Raw genomic sequence first — 16,485 nt, 5'->3', positions numbered from 1 at the left:
AGGACCTAGTTATCTGCAGGATCGCATCCTACCACACACGTCCCTGCGACCTATCCGCTCACACAGGGACTCCTTCTGGTGCCGTCCGCTAGGCAATGCCAGCGGGCGACACCTAGGAGTAGGTCCTTCTCTGTGATGGGCCCAACCCTCTGGAATGACCTCCCCCCTGATATTCGAACTACCACCGACCTCCGTTCCTTTCGTCAAAAATTAAAGACTCACCTATTTCAATCAGCTGGCCTGGCACTCTCTTAGTTTTACCTCCCGGGGATATATCTTAATTGGGTCTGGGTATTTTAATTGGGGATGTTTTTAGGGTTTTTATAGTATATTTATTTCTTGTACAGCCTTATCTCCTCCATCCAAATGTATTTAATTGTTTTATATTATTGTATTTTTATCTGCATTTGACTGTACACCGCCCCGAGTCCCTTTTTGGGAGAGGGGGCGGTTTAGAAATCCAATAAATAAATAAATAAATAAATAAATAAATAAATAAATACATACATAAATAAATAAATAAATAAATAAATAAATAAATAAATAAATAACACACTAAAAAATGAAAAACTATGGCAACTCCCTTCAAGAAATTATATCCATCCTTTTGATAATGTCACAAAGTTATCAACCATCCCAGATTGCAAATTTGCCTATTCCTACATTAGGTGATGGTGCATGCATCTTGTCATATCACAGAATCTTAGGTTAATCTAGCTTATAAAATCTGTATCTTACAGATATTATTCTACACTGAGATGCTTTAGATAAGGATAGACCACCATGCAATGAAAAATTCTCCATGATTCTTTAATTAGTTCAGCAGAAAGTACCTTGTATTTTTGCCTGAGTTCTTCAGTATCTTCCTTCTCCACTTCCAAGACCCGCCTTCTTTCTGTGGCATCTTCAGCATAATCAAGCTGTCAAATCAAGTACATACACATTGGGCATTAAAACTCAGTGAGCAGGAAATATTAATAAATAATAATATATCTTATTATCTCAAAGAATCTACTTCATCTGCAAGATAAATAAAAATGTACAATGTAAACTACTCATGCTAAAAATCTCTAGAGGAGACATTTTATTTCAAGAAAATCTGATCTATTTTGGAGCCCAAAAAGAGGACCAACCTTTTTTGCAGTAGAAATCTACTCTACCCTCCAAAGAAATTTTTTGCAAAGTACAAAGTACAAAGCCACTCACTGACAATTAAAAATATAATCTCATTTTTCTTTCCTATGACTACATGAAAATGACCATTGGCTTACCTGAAGGGTCATTCTAGGTGCACTGCAGCAGTGTCCAAGCAAGGGTTAAATTCTGTCCCACTGCCCAAAAACTGGATTGAAAATCTTTGGCCACACCCTCTGGCTCCTTCCATCCTCGGTTTTTCAATGAAGGCATGGTCCATCTTAGATGGTTGTCCAACTGGCAAAGTATCCTCACACAGAAAAGCACGACATCCTGGAAATAATATCCACACCTTGAGGGTATGCCAATAGCGTTCTCCTGCAGTACACTCCTGCAGGAGTGGACACTCCTGCAGTGCACCGAAAATGATCCTTCAGGTAAGTCAATGGTCATTCTCCGGTGTACTGCTTGGAGTGTCCAAGCAAGGGACATGCCCAAGCAAAATGTCACTAGGGTGGGTGCTTCCAATGAGGTCCACAATCTACATCAAGATTCGGCAGAAACTACGCTCTGCAAGACATGTCTTCCAAAGGCAGATCTGCAGAGGCACCTTTGTCCAGCTTGTAGTGCCTAACAAATAAGGATGGCGTTGCCCAGGTTGCGGCTTTGCAGATCTCCTCAATTGAGGCCTGGGTAGCCCAGGCTGTGGTAGTCGCTGTGCTTTGGGTTGAGTGCGCTGTCAATCTGGGAGGTGTAGACCTACCCTGGTGTTCATAGGCCAGGGAGATACAAGCCTTGAGCTAGCGACTGATGGTGGAAGATGAAATCTTCCGGCCCATGGCCACTGGTTGAAACGATATAAATAAGGCCTCTGAGTGTCGGAAGGATGTACACTTGATGTATGGCTTCAATGCTCTCCGCACGTCAAGGATATGCCAACGGTGTTCTCTAGGGTGCGAGGGCCTCGGGCAAAAGTTTGGGAGAACGAGCTCCTGTGAAAGTAGGAATTGATCCTGCCGGAGAATGACCCTGTCCCTATGGATGAGGCACAAATCCTCCCTGACTGACAGGGCAGCCTGTTCAGACACCCTACTCGCCGAAGTAATGGCGACGAGGAAGGCTGTCTTGAAGGAAAGGTGCCTGATGGAAGAAGAGCAGAGAAGTTCAAATGGTAGTTCTGATAGAGCCCTGAGAACAACAGGGAGGTCCCAGGATGGGTATCGATGGATCATCTGCGACCGCAGGTTCGATGTGCCCTTAAGGAAGGCCCGTATGCTGGGGTGACGGCTGAGCAGTTGGGAAGAGTCTACAGATATCACAGTGGCTGGTGCAGCAACTTAGCATCGTAAAGTATTTGGAGCTAGTCCTTTATCGAATCCCTCTTGGAGGAAGTCCAGTATTTGTGGGAGAGACACAGAAAGTGGCTCCAGGTGATGTGAGCCGCACCAGGTGGAGAAGGCAGACCACTTGGCCTGTAAATTCTGATGGTGGAAGGAAGCTGGGCCGCCTGGATGGTGTGAATGACCTGTCTCGAGAAGTTGGCTTGAGCTAGGAGACCCCCCTCAAGTGCCAGGCAGTCAGATTAAGCCACTGGGGCTCTGGGTGTTGTATGACCCCCTGGCTGAGGGAGACCAATTCCTGGGGAATTCTCCAAGGCTGGCTAACCGAGAGGTTGGTGAGGTCGGCAAACCAAGTTCTTCGTGGCCAGTAGGGGGCCACCAGCAGCACTTCCGTTTGTTCCAGCAGAATCTTCCTGATGACTCGAGGAAGTAGAGGCAAGGTCGGGAAGGCATAAAGCAGGCCCTTGGGCCAAGGGCAGTTGAGCGCATTTACCCCTTCTGCCTGAAGTGAACTGTACCTGGTGTAAAAGCGGGAAAGTTGGGCGTTCTCCGGAATGGCGAAAAGGTCAACTAGAGGAGTGCCGAACCTGAGACAGAGTTGACGGAACAGGTTCGGATGCAGGCGCCACTCCGACTGTTCCAGAGTGGCCCTGTTTAACCAATCCGCCTGAATGTTGTTTATCCCTGATATGTGTTCTGTTCTTATGGAACTTACATGACGCTCTGCCCACTGTCCGAGCACATGCGCCTCCGCCATCAACGCGCTGGATCTGGTGCTGCCTTAGCAATTGATGTGTGCTTTGGCCGCCACATTGTCCATCCGGACAAGCACATGGCGCCCTTGCAGTCTGATTGGAACCTGCACAGATCGCCCTCAACTCCAGCCAGTTGATGTTGTAGACGAGTTCGCTGGCGGACCACCTACCCTGCACTACCTTGTTGTGGAGGTGAGCTCCCCATCCGAAGAGGCTGGCATCCAACGTGAGGACCATGCGCTCGGGTTCTCGGAACAACGAGCCCTTCATCATTGCTTGCCACCACCTGAGAGAGCAAAGTACTTTTGGCGATGGGCGAACGCAGGCCCTGAAGTTGCTGCCGTGCAGCCTTGCCCAGGAAACAACTGCCAGACAGGAAATCATCTTGCCCAGCGATTGCGACAGCAGGACCATGGAAACGGTGGGAGCCCATTGAACCTGCTGTACCAACTCTTGGAGGCTGCGAATCCAGTCTGGAGACAGGGACACAAGACATGACGAAGTGTCAATCACCGCTCCCAAGTGTAACACTCTCGTGGAGGGAGGGAGATCATTCTTGTGGTTGATGGAAAAAACGTGGTAGTGCAGGGAGTCCATGGTGACTTTCTGGTCCCACAGCACTTGCGTGTAGGATGACTGGATCATAATGTCGTCCAGATAACATTGCAGATGAATGGGGCTGTCACTGCGTTAATTGTTTGCTAGCCGTGCTGAAGAGTTATTGCGCAGGTCAGAGGCCTTATCAGCAAGTGATGTACTGCGCCTGCTCACACACATTCCAGAGACTTCTGATCTTCTGTTCGTCTGCCAAGGAGGTGGGCAACAGAGCTCTTGCCAGAATGTAAGAATTAGATAGAAAGGCTTTATTTTTATTTTCATATTAAAATTTGTTTTTCATTAGAACATGTTCTCGGGTTTTATTTCTTATCAAGAGATATGCTTCAAGGTGGGCTGGCGATCCGCACCTCGATCGAAGGTGGAAGGGAAACTTTCCATTCCTTCTCAGGGGCGATTTTGGAAGTCTGCCGCCACTGCGGCCAGTATCTTTGTGAAGACCCTCGGGGCTGAAGGGGAGAGCCTGATACTAGTAATGCTGGCCGGCATAATAAAACCGCAGGAATTGTCTGTGGGCCAGTCTTATCGGAACTTGGAGGTAGGCCTCCTGTAAGTCGATGGAAGTCATCAGATCCCCTGGTCGAAGGCTGCCCAGGATTGACTGGAGGGACTGCATCTTGAACTTTTTGTAGGCAAGATGATAGTTGAGCTTCTTCAAGTTCAAGATGGCCCTCCTACTCTCCTGAGCTTTTGGGGACCAGGAAGAGGATGGAGTAGAACCACCCCCTCTCCTGTCCCAGGGGTACCGGTTCTATGGCCCTTATTTCTGTCAGATGACAAATCTCTGTCTCCATGAGCCCCCTCTTGGTGGCACACCTGCGGGTGGGACAATGGATGAAATGACGGGGGGAAGGGAAATGAACTCTAGGGTGATGCCGAGCCTCACTGTTTGCAGTACCCGTGCATGTGGTCGTTTCCCAACGTTCTGCAAACAGTTAAAGCCGACCCCCTATAGGAGTGTGTGACTGGTGGTCATTTGTTGCAGCAGAACAGCTTGTTAGCCGATCTGCCTCGAAATGAGTGTCTAGAGAAGGACTGTTGACGGTCCTATCCCTAAAAGGGGCCTGCCCTGGTTTCTTTCAGAGCCCTGGGCATAAGGGCGTTGGAAGGAGGCAGAAATGGAGGAGGAATTAGGTTGTGAGTCAGCGGCTTGAAAGGACTGCTTCTGAAAGGAAGAATTTCTGTGGTCTGGTTTATGCGAGACAGAAGGTATAACCTTCCGTTTGTCCTTATTCTCAATAAGGACAGAGTTTAAGGCATCCCCAAACAACTTGCCACCCTTGAAGGGAGCAGACGTGAGCTTCCATTTAGACCTCATGTCCGCGTTCCAATGGCTGAGTCATAAGAGCCAGCAGGAGGTGGTTAGCGGTCATGGCTCTGAAAGCAAACTTTGCTGTGTTAAGGGATGCGTCTGTGGTGTATTCAGCTGCCGGCATTATTTTGTTAACATCCTGGCAGAGCCTGGTATCCCCCTGGGGAATACGGGTGAGCAGTGATGCAACCAGGCAATGGAAGCATTGCTAAAGAAAGTGGGAGGTGGAAGCCCTAATGGCCCACGCCACAGCCTGGTGTGTCTTATGACAGGCCCTTTCCATTCTCTTATCTTCCGCCTTGAGCCCTTCCAATAGATCTGGGGGAAGAATGGAATTAAAAGTCAGGGCCTCCCCCAGAGCATCAACCTCCGGCAATTTGAGATGATCTTCCATGTCAGACTCTACGGCATAAAGCCGCTTGTCATTACCCCCCCCCCCGGGGTCGCCCAGGTCCCGGGCTGCCCCCACTGACGTTGCACAATGTCTTGAATAACTTAGGCACAGGCACCAGATCCTGAGCTTGGGTGGTCTCATCAAACAACCCCCACTGGGGTCAGCAAGGTCTGTAGACTCCTGAGTAACGGTGGGGGTTGCCTCCGAGTGAGTAATGACTTTTGCCTTGTATAATATAGACTTAAATAAAGAAGGCTTGAACAGGCCGGTAAAGGCGGGCTTATCAGTTACCAACCCCTCGTCCTCAGACAGATCTGGTTCAGCCAGATCCTCCCCCTTCGAGACTGATTCAGCACTAACCACGGAGGGTGAGGACGAGTAAGGTCTGGGAGTCTTAGACTTGCTCTTGTGACCCTGGCCTGACTTTTCAGCACGTTCCTTAAGGCCCTGGGCAATGTCTTGGGATATCACGGAAGCAATCACCTCCCTCATTTCGGCTGAGAGAGATGGTCCCTGGTCTTCCACTGGGCGGGTCCCTGCCCTGGAAGTGGAACTTGAGGCCGGCCCACAGGGCACAGAAGGAGGGGGAGCGGGGAATCCTCTTCTTCCACTACCCCACAGCCAAACAGATCTGCACCCCGACCAATAGAAGGGGAAGGGGACCTGGACCCTCCATAAGATTGATCTGAGGAGAACGCCTGTGGTTCTCCCCCGCAGGAGAATGGGGGAGGAGCAGGTTGGGAAAGGCCCTGGCTCCCCGGAAACTCAGGAGGGTGCACGGTGAACTTGAGCCTCCGTGATGGTTTGCCTCTGCGCCTTCTCAAATTGCTTCTCTAGGGCTTTTTGGCGCCTGGCATCCACCTTATCCTGTCCGGCAGGTGCCTTCTTGGAGTAAGGACGCCTGCCAATCCCCCTTATAGCTTCCCTGGCCGCCATACCTGCCCTCCTGCTATAGGGCCTATCTACCCCAGTGGAGGGCCCTTGTTCAGGAGCTTCGGTAATGGAATCTGTGTCCATGCTGCCCGAGATACCGACAGCCGAGTCTGACAAAATTGTGGGCCTGGAGGCAGATGGTGAATTCCGCCCACACACTCTTAGGCTGAGGCGCTATGGTCAGGAGAAGGGGCAGGGCTCTGTTAGGCCGCAGGTGGAACTTGTTACTGACAGGGGAAAAGGGCTGTGGAGGATGGCAGGTGCCAAGGCCTCCGAACGCCCAAGCGCTTGCCCGAAACTGCTGCAGGGAGAAATGGATTCGCTGGGTCCTGGGTCCTAGGTCCGGCAGCAACGAGCGGCAATTAGGTGGGGAAAAAACTGCCTCCAAAATGGCCACCACTGCTTTCCAAGATGGCCGCACCCAGTGAGAACACGCGGCGTGGCTCCGGCAGTTCCACCAGTGAAGATCAGTTGGGGGCGGTACCGCGGAGGTGACAGGCCACCCGGGAGGCTGAGAAGCGCTCCGCTCCGTCAGGAGCGAATCTGGCTTCTTGGGGCAAGGCAAACGATAACAGCTAAAGTAAGGAAGGCTAACTAACTGAAAAAGATGGTAAAACAATAAAGATCTAAGCTAAGGAAAAGTAGCATTTGAATTCTGTCAGCTAAGGTTGCTAAATACATCCAATTGGCTTTGGACTGAATTGAAAAACTGAGGATGGAAGGAACCAGTGGGCGTGGTCAAAGATTTTCAATCCAGTCCTTGGGCAGTGGGACAGAATTTAACCCTTGCTTGGACACTCCAAACAGTGCACCAGAGAAAATTCTTTTCTCCCAAACGGAAATATATTTTCAAGGTCTGTGCAACAGCAGTAAGCATAGGCAGAAGGAGTAAACTCCAAAACCACTATCACCATTGTATTCTGCCCAATCTTTTTTTAAGTTTACCAACAACTTCAATCATCTTATGTTTTAAGAAAACAATCTTGCTCTCTATGAACAAATTGTGATTTGATAAACTTCTTGCACCTTCCTTAAGCATTTCTCTGTATTTTAAAAAATAGGGCAGTACAAATTATTCAGAGAGGAGTTGAAGTGTCAAAATTCCATGTCCTCCTGAAGACCCTCTGTAGCCATTTCAACAGCATATCTACACTATCTAGCTCATCACAGGTTTCTTGGGGAGCTTCCTACACATATACAAACATGCAGGTAGTTCGCAATTCACGACCCCCAAATTTATGTTGCTAAGTGAGACATATTAAGTGAGTGTGGCCCAATTTTACAATCTTTCTTGCTATAGCTGTTAAATGAATTGTTGTTATTAAGCTAGTTACACCGTTGTTAAGTGAATCTGGTTTTTCCATTGACTTTGCTTGTCAGAAGGTCCCAAAAATTGATCACATGACCCCAGATTTTGCAACTATAATAAATATGAACAAGCTGCTAAGCATCTGAATTTTCATCACGTGATCATGAGGATTCTGCAATGGTCATAAGTGTGAAAAACATTCATAAAGTCACTTTTTTCAGTGCCATTGTAACTTTGAACAGTCACTAAACAAACTGTTGTAAGTCAAAGACTACCTTCACTGAGATACCATGAAGGAGTCTTTGCACAGGTGACATCAATCCTTACAGAGAACACAATCTTTTGAGCGGTAGTTCAGAGGCTCTTCCTTCATTAAATGTTCTTCCAAATGTTTTGCAGTCTATTTAAAAAGCTTTACCATTATCTATGGATATAGGAGCTCCAATTTTCAGATAATTTATGTTACAAGTAATATAGTAGATTCTTTAAAATTGCATCTTTACAGATTGTGCCAAATCTCTGATAGTTAGCTAAAGACAGAGATTCTTTATGTGGAAATCAGAATAATTCTTTTCTGATCTTATACTAGGATATCTGGTTCCATATCTGAAAAACAGAAAGTTCTGTTCCAGTGTATCTAATAAATAAAACCTGCTGCATTCTTCAGGCATTAAGTTACATATATTACTTCTGAGCATGCCTTGATAGTAATGAGCTCAGCAAACTTGTTCTTGGCCAAAAATCTACAAACTGAAGCCTATTCTTCATTTATATTATATTGAAGCACTATTATTTCCTTGACCCAAAGATCCTTTCTTATGGATGCCCTCTATGTACGTTGATTAGAACACTTATAATTCTTAGGGTTGGATGATGGAAACTGTAATCCAGCAGCACATCAGTTCGAGAAACATTTAGATACAATGTTTCATGATTTTAAAACGCATGCACAGATCTTAATCTTGACTGATACAAAATATATGTTGAAAGGGCCACTTACCTCCATTTCCATCCGTCCCATGCCCATGACATCATATTTGACAACGATAGGGATGGGATCTGTTCTACCTGCAAGGGAATGAGACCTATCAGTTGAGTGAATAGGACAGAATGATTATCCTCTGGTAAGTCGCTTTGTACACATTGGTTTGGGGTTGGTTAGAGATCTTGCCTTTGGAGTGCAGAGACCAGAAAGCTACAGAGAACCAAACACAAGCCATTCTCACAGCTTACAATCATAAGTCTGTATATCTTAATTGCCAGACCTAGCCTTGTTTTCTCTTTGTTGCCTCTAGCTTTTAACCCAAATATTTGAGCAAGTTAATACTAAAATTAATGATTTTTATATTAGATTAAAAAAATTGAGGAATGGGAAAAATGCATTCTGTCAGATCATAGATTACCAATGTCCATCAACACCCATTTAACATGCAATTATTTCAGAGTTTTGGAAGATTAACCTTTGTGTTAAAACCTTGCTAGATTCAAAATGGGCTCTTTGGATACTGCCATATTCTTTCCTTATAAGCTGTGAAAAGGACTCGTTGCGAAGAAAACTGACTTTGAACTAATCAAACTATGCTGAAGATTCCATATGTATTTTAATTCACTCATAACCAGCCAAACAAAGCAAAATGGGGCAGACGAGCACTTCGACTATCACAGCCTTTGGGGTGTTTATTTTTACATCACAACATGCGCTGTGAGTTGTGATGTAAGGGCACTGGTAAAAAGGAATTACTTACCTTATCTGGTGCATACCTTGAGTGAAAAAACAAAATATTTACTTCCCTCTTATCAAACTTGGGGGGGGATTGGTGTTAACAATATTCCTCTCATTCAAAAACACATAGATTATACCCTTGGGCCAAAAGATGTCCAAGCTTGAATTGTGCTGAAATAAGGAAACTGGACTTCATGTGGCATAACAGATAATATTTTAAAATACTTGAGTATTTGCATTTCTAAATAAAATTGATAGTTATTTTTTTGACAGTTAGAGTAGCCCAACTGACAAGACTGTACTTGGGAAATCCGAGTTCATGTCTCACTACTGTCAGAGGACTTATTAGCTTTGTTTCTATTTCTTAATTATAAAACAGGAATTGTATTTCCTCACAATATTTAACATGAGGTTTCAATAAAGTTTTGCCCTTTATGTGCCATTAAAATAGAAGCAAACTAATCCCCAATGTAAATTTAATTTGGGAATACATTTCAACATTTTCCAGGTTGAACAACTCTTCTAGAGAGAAATTTCTGCTGTATCTCAAATTTAGAAACCTGGGTAGGGTGATCAAATTTGTAAACACTAGCCATCTGTGAAAAAGCATTTTTAATTACAATTTTTATTTAGATATATATAGATATATAGATATATATATATACACACACATTTTCAGTAAGAAGGGTAGGGGACAAAGGGGATTTATGCCCAATTGTATACAAAACGATGACTGCAGTTTTGAGCAAAAGGACCACATTCATAATACTGTATTTTAAATTATATACTTTTCTTTTAATTTTTACATGTCTATAGGAATGATATTTGTTCTGTCCAAATGAATATGACAGACTCCTTTATAATACGAAGAATACATTAGTACTTTTGCTTCCCAAGGCAGTCAATGTTTTCAATTTCAATTATCTACTGAATTGTCATAGTAACTACTAACAATCAGTATGTGCTTGGGAAAGGTGGGAGGAGATCAAGTTTGGACAGTATTAGAGATTTGGTGGTTGAAGTGAATCTCCACAAATTTTTGGCAGTTCTAACACAAACATCCCTTTTGAGCATTAAACCCTTAATGAACAAGGATCAGACACAAAAGAGTGCATGAAGAAATGGAAAGGAAAAAAAGGGAAACGAAAAGACCAAGCAGAAAAGATGAAGGCTACAACAGAGAAAAGTAAGCCTAACATATTTGGTGCTCTGATGACAAAAAAGAAGTAAATTCAGTCTGAAAATTAAAAATTACCACTAAGTTTACCATCACCACAACAAGTCCCGGATCATTATGCTGTAAAAAAGAAACACCATTTGTTAGGCAGAAACTGTCAAGGGGCAGAAAAAGGCCCTATGCAGTAGGCAGGTGGGCAGGGGTTATAGGGGAGAGGGAGAAATCAGACTGACACTAGGATTTCCACCCATCCCAAGCCACCTTTTTTTCTGAAAATAGTGTATGTGGAATAACACTAATTTATTTTCAAGATGCATTCAGCATATAACTGATATTGAACATTAATGCTAAGAGTTTTAATAAACACGGCACTCATAATTTTTCAGATTAAATTAGATGGAGGGCAGGGACGGCTGTTTTGCAATGTAACAAGTGCTAAGAAACAGCTGTTTTTGGAATGTTCCCCAAACTTCTGATAATCTCATCCGCATAGTAAACAACATTAAATTGTTGGAAGCAAACACTGAACCACATTCCAGGAAAATTAAGGCTCTTTTACATAGAATATGTATGTGTGTGTGTGTATGTATGTGCATGTGTATGTATTAAATTTATATGCCGCCTGTCTCCCCCAAAAGGTAATAACTCTGGGGGGCTTAAAAATTAGTAAATTGATGAAAACATACAACAGAATATTCCCCCAACTCCTAGTGCACTATACTGTTTTTTTTTTCTGAGAGCCCTCACCTAAACCAGTAGCAAATCAGCCCTAAATATATTCACTATTTCAAGAAATTGACCAAACAATCCAATAATATGAATACAATTCAATCTTCCAATGTTTTGCAGATCTGCATTTTAAAATGGCCAAGAGATAAGTAGTTGAATATTGGGCAAAGGGTACAGAGGGAGGGAGTAACTATACTCATCCCTCTTATCAACATCCTTTCTTCAGCTGTGTCAAATATAATAGGTATAATGGTAGATATTTTTTAAATCCAGAAAACAGCTCAACAGCAAAAGAAATAAGTACCTATTCTAAATGGATCTATTACTATAATTCTAGTTAACAGCCTTCACAAAAATAACTTAAAGTTTCTAATGTTGAATATTACAAAAAAATAAGAAATGTAAACAGAACTACAACATAATACATTTATTTTGATCTTTGTGTACCCTTTATCCCATTCTCTAATAATCAGTATTGTCCTTTACCATTCAAAATATAAAATATTAAGAGTCATAGTTACAGGCTATACAAAACTATTCTGAAATAAATTATACTAATATTATTTATTTGTATTAAAACATTCATGCCATTTTTGGTCAAGAGCTACAAGGTTTCAATGTAGTAACAGAATGTAAAAAAAAAATTAAGACTAATAGAGAATAAAATAGACAGCAATTAAAAATAAGACAAAGGTGACATTGAGCAATGGCAACCCAAGCAAGGGAATACATTTCTGTTATACCTCCAGCAGGGAATAAACATCTAGATAGGTTTCGGAGCTAATTACCACAACTAAGGCAGTTTTGTCCAATATATATGTCAACTTAGCTTTACTTTAGAATGTAATTTATCTTATCCCACTTGACAGGAAAACCCATTTGGAGTATTTTTACATGAAACCATTTCAGACCTTGAAAGAAGTAACCAATCCTTGGAACTGAGCAATATCTGATCAAATATTGTGCTAGCATTATTACCATAGGAGCAGCATTGTCTTCTAGCAGTAGATGCAAATATATTTCAAAGACAATATCTATGTAGAAATTGTAATATGCTAATCTGAGTGTGAACAAATTATATTCAACAATAGCCAGACTTTCCTTGCCAATCAAGGATAAAAACTTATTAAGTTAATTTGTGTAAATGTTATAACTGCAATTTGACCATCCAAGTAAGAAACCCACATCCAAAAACATTTTGAAAACAGTGCTACTGTGTCTTTAAAAAAGGCGGAAAACCCATTCCTAGAAATTAAAGCAATTTCTATCTTAACTAAATTTTGCCTTTTTTTGTTTGCTCCAAGGTTCAAAAGTTTTGCTTCTTTTTATATACCAATAGTCCTCGACTTGCAATCTGTCACTTAACAGTCATTTGAAATGACTCCCCCACCCCCCCGAAAGCTACTATGACCTGGCTCTCAAGTTATGGCTGCTGTATGCCATAACTACCTCTCCCTACCCCCACCCCATATCAGGTCCCTGCAAGCATTTCTTTTCCCCAATAGTTCTCTGTCGTCTTAAACCATTTCCCCACCCCACCAGGCCTTAACATCCTCCTCATTTACCTTTGGAAGAGCTTTGAACTCTTCCATAGTGCTGGAATGGGTTGCTTTGTTGCTTGGCTGCAGGGCACGATTGCTTTCTGCAGCCCATGGACAAATGGCCCCATTTTGCTACCTTAAAAGGATTTGCACAGTGCTGCACAAACTTTCTGTAACTTCCTGCAGTGCTGTGCAACCTTGTAAAGCAGCAAAACCATCCCTGAGGAATCCTGTGCTGCACTTAGCAATCTGCTTAGTGTGGGTCAAATTTTTCAACCTGCAATTTCCAAATATTAGAGGTGCTCAAAGGTTGTGAGAAATCTTGGGGTTTGTAAGGATATTTTAGTTAACTTTAATATAATTTAGATGTGCTTGGTAAGTAACTACATAAGCATCATAACTTTTTTACATTTTGTTTGTTTCATTCTGCATGTTTGTTTCACAATTGTGTTGCGGAGAGCTGGGATAGGGGAACCGTTAAGTGAGATGCTTCATTTAACATCTATCATGAAATGTGACCATTACGAAGATACTCCATCCTGGTCATATTTGGAGGATTACCTTGTAACTGAGTTTTATTTTCTTTACACTCAAAGCAATGACTCTGCACTTTGTGGGATAACTTTTCCCACTGATCTCATATGTTTATTAGAATGGAAAATGGCGATAATTCTCTAAGGCCAGTATAAGAGTACAATTTCATCTCCTGCCCTCAAGCTAGCCTCTTTCTGACTCTAATCCCCAAGTCCAAACCTAGCCAGGCAACCTGAAAGAATAGTATGATTGATAGTATCAAAAGTTATCAGAAAATTTAATAGAACAAGGACTTATTTGCAGTTTTCACTCCAACTTAAATTGCCCATCAAGACAGCATTGGTCTCCAACTAAACTAAAAATCAGACAAAGCTGGGTCTATTTACAAATTAGATTATCAATTCACAATCCATTTTTAATCATTTTTCAATTATTAAATATTGGGGAAGATGTACCACATGAGATAATCAATATTTTTTGAGAGTTATTAAATGAAGTATAGCCTTAAATAAAGAAGCAAGACTCACAAATAGAAGGACATTTGAGGCTACAAATCTATTTTAAACTAAGTTTTTAGAATGATTCCACAAATTGGTTTTACTGCTGCCTATTAATCTTTAAACTCCATTCAATGCTCATTAACAATTTACAGTAATTTACGAAAGAAATTTTTATCTGTAAGAAACTTAAATAAATACAATGAATTATTAGAGAATCAAGCAGTGTATCAGAATAAAAAGCATCAAATGAATTTTAAAACTATATTTAAAATAGTATTTAGGAAAGTATCAGAATTAGTATCAGAATATGTCTGAAATAGCACTTAAGTTATTTGGATGGGGTTTTTTTCTGATTCTAAAAATGTCCTTAACGAAAGAAATTTAAATTTTCATTGCCACAGAGTCTCTACTAACAATTTAATCTACAGTTCTATTTATGTTGTTAGCAAACACTAGCAAAATGGAATACATTATCCATATATTGATGTCTGCATTGCTATCATTACTGTTCTGTAAACCAAAGGAAAAAGCTAACAATCGTGTAAATTATGGATGTCAATTTAAGGTTAGAAAAACAAAAATCAGTGTACTTCCTTTCCACAAACTCTTTGAAAAAATATATCTGGGAAATCCTTCAGAATGATATGATATTAAAAGTGCCACAATGGAGTAAAGGAAAGGAGAGAAGGAAATTTTTCCTCTTTAACATTAATCTTTGCTGCAAGTCATTGCATTTGTTTAAAGTAAAGGAATTAATAATGTACTTAGGGTATAAGTGACGAGGGAAGGCAGGCAGGTAACATTACTGTGTGGGTGCTTTAAAAAGAAAAAAAAATCAATCCACAGACAAAACACAAGTTTTGAAAAACTCACATTTTAGTTTAATATGGATTTTTTGAATTTCCATCTTTTTCATGGGAGATTATTTCACAAATAAGCTTTAAAGTATTAGGCTACCATATAAATTGACTTTGTTATCTGAATTTACATGCAAATGTACATCATTACTTTTCCCCCAGTCAAGACAAGCCAAGAACTTTACATAACTGTATATAATACAGTGTGAAAGAATACCAGACTATTGTTTTAAGAAGCTACATTCAAAGGATCAGTTGCATAATCCCTTGTATACAAAAAAAGGGGGAAGAAGAATAAAAAGACAATCTGCAGAACACTCAAATACCCACATTCCTGTTTTGAAATCCAATAATCATGCTATTGAAATCTCTCAACAGAACACTTGCTAATTCTAATTCCATGATAATGTGAAGAAATGATTTGGCCAAAGTAAAGGTCTCCTAGACATTACAGAACCAAAGGGCTTGTACATTTTCGTTTCCACATATGTTATGTGTTCTAAAACATTGTGTCCTCAAGCCTATTTTTAAAATGTAAATATAACAGCATCTGGCCAATTCTGAAATATCAAAGATGCAAAAGATGAACAAATAATATTTCCATTCCTTCTGCTATCTTACATTTGCTCAATCTTGCTTCTAAGGAGTTCAGAGCTATATACATATAGGGGTGTTAGGCAATCCTCATTTTTTCTAGGAAGCCTTAGAGATGTTCATTCAATATGAATGAAATTAAGCTTCCCAAATAATTAATTCAAACAATGCTGAAAGGTGACACATAATTTTGTATTAAGTCATCCACTAATTTTCACAGAAGCAAAAACAATAAAGAAAAATGGTTTAACTTAAACTTAAAAACACCACTCACTATTCTAACCTGACTTATCATAGTTACTGCCTGTCAAATTCTTATAGTCTTCCTTATAAAATATTAGCACCAAACTCACCATCTATGTTCTGTTTGCACCTGCAACAGCTCAGCCTTCAAAATTCTTTCACATATCTTGCTTGTCTGAACTTGTCTTAAGCTGTTTGGATTTTTTTCTGATAATAAAAATGCCTTTAAAAAGAAAAGTTTTATTTTCTATTGCTTAAAAAACTACTAAAATCTAATCTACAATTCTATTTATGCTGTTAATAAACAGTAGCAAAGTGAAATACATAATCCATAAATAGATATCAGCAGCACTACCATTATTGTTAAGTAATAACCATTGATAACATATGTAGGAATAATTACCTCCCCCTAAAAATGGTTCGATAATGCATGAAGTATTTGGTAGAAGATTTCCAGCAGACTAGCCATCCTCCTAAATCTTGAACAGATTCAACAGGATATAAACAGGATATATAACAAACGATAAAAAGTTAAAAAAAAGTAAAATAGATTAAAAACTCTTGATGGCTTGTGATTTACAGAATTGGATTAATGTGCATATGACATCGCATATATAGGCCTAACTATTCAGAGACAAAATTATTTTTAATGCTAATCTTGCCAGGATTATAAACTGTGTTGACAAATTGTATAACCAGAAACCAGAAAAGCTTTCAGCACAAACAACACAAGTTTATGACCCCAACTGAAATAGTCACTGGCATGCAATATACGTGACTAACAACATATCCATT

The 16,485-nt window shown here is 41.0% G+C and overlaps 1 protein-coding gene across 1 annotated transcript in view; it reads right to left on the bottom strand.

The window, feature by feature from the left end:
- GPATCH8 (G-patch domain containing 8) overlaps positions 1 to 16,485 on the bottom strand; it is a 103,595-nt gene that overhangs the window by 24,615 nt on the left and 62,495 nt on the right. The window contains exons 4-5 of the mRNA XM_081932561.1: positions 8,793 to 8,860; positions 834 to 920 (exon numbers count right to left, since the gene is read on the bottom strand). Coding sequence (XP_081788687.1) covers positions 834 to 920; positions 8,793 to 8,860 — 155 coding nt within the window. The remainder of the gene's footprint in view (positions 1 to 833; positions 921 to 8,792; positions 8,861 to 16,485) is intronic.

This window comes from Natrix helvetica (assembly GCF_964273705.1).
Source record: "Natrix helvetica genome assembly, chromosome: Z".
Lineage (NCBI taxonomy): Eukaryota > Metazoa > Chordata > Lepidosauria > Squamata > Natricidae > Natrix > Natrix helvetica.
Note: the sequence above shows the minus strand (reverse complement) of the source record. Positions and strands in the feature narration are given on the sequence as shown.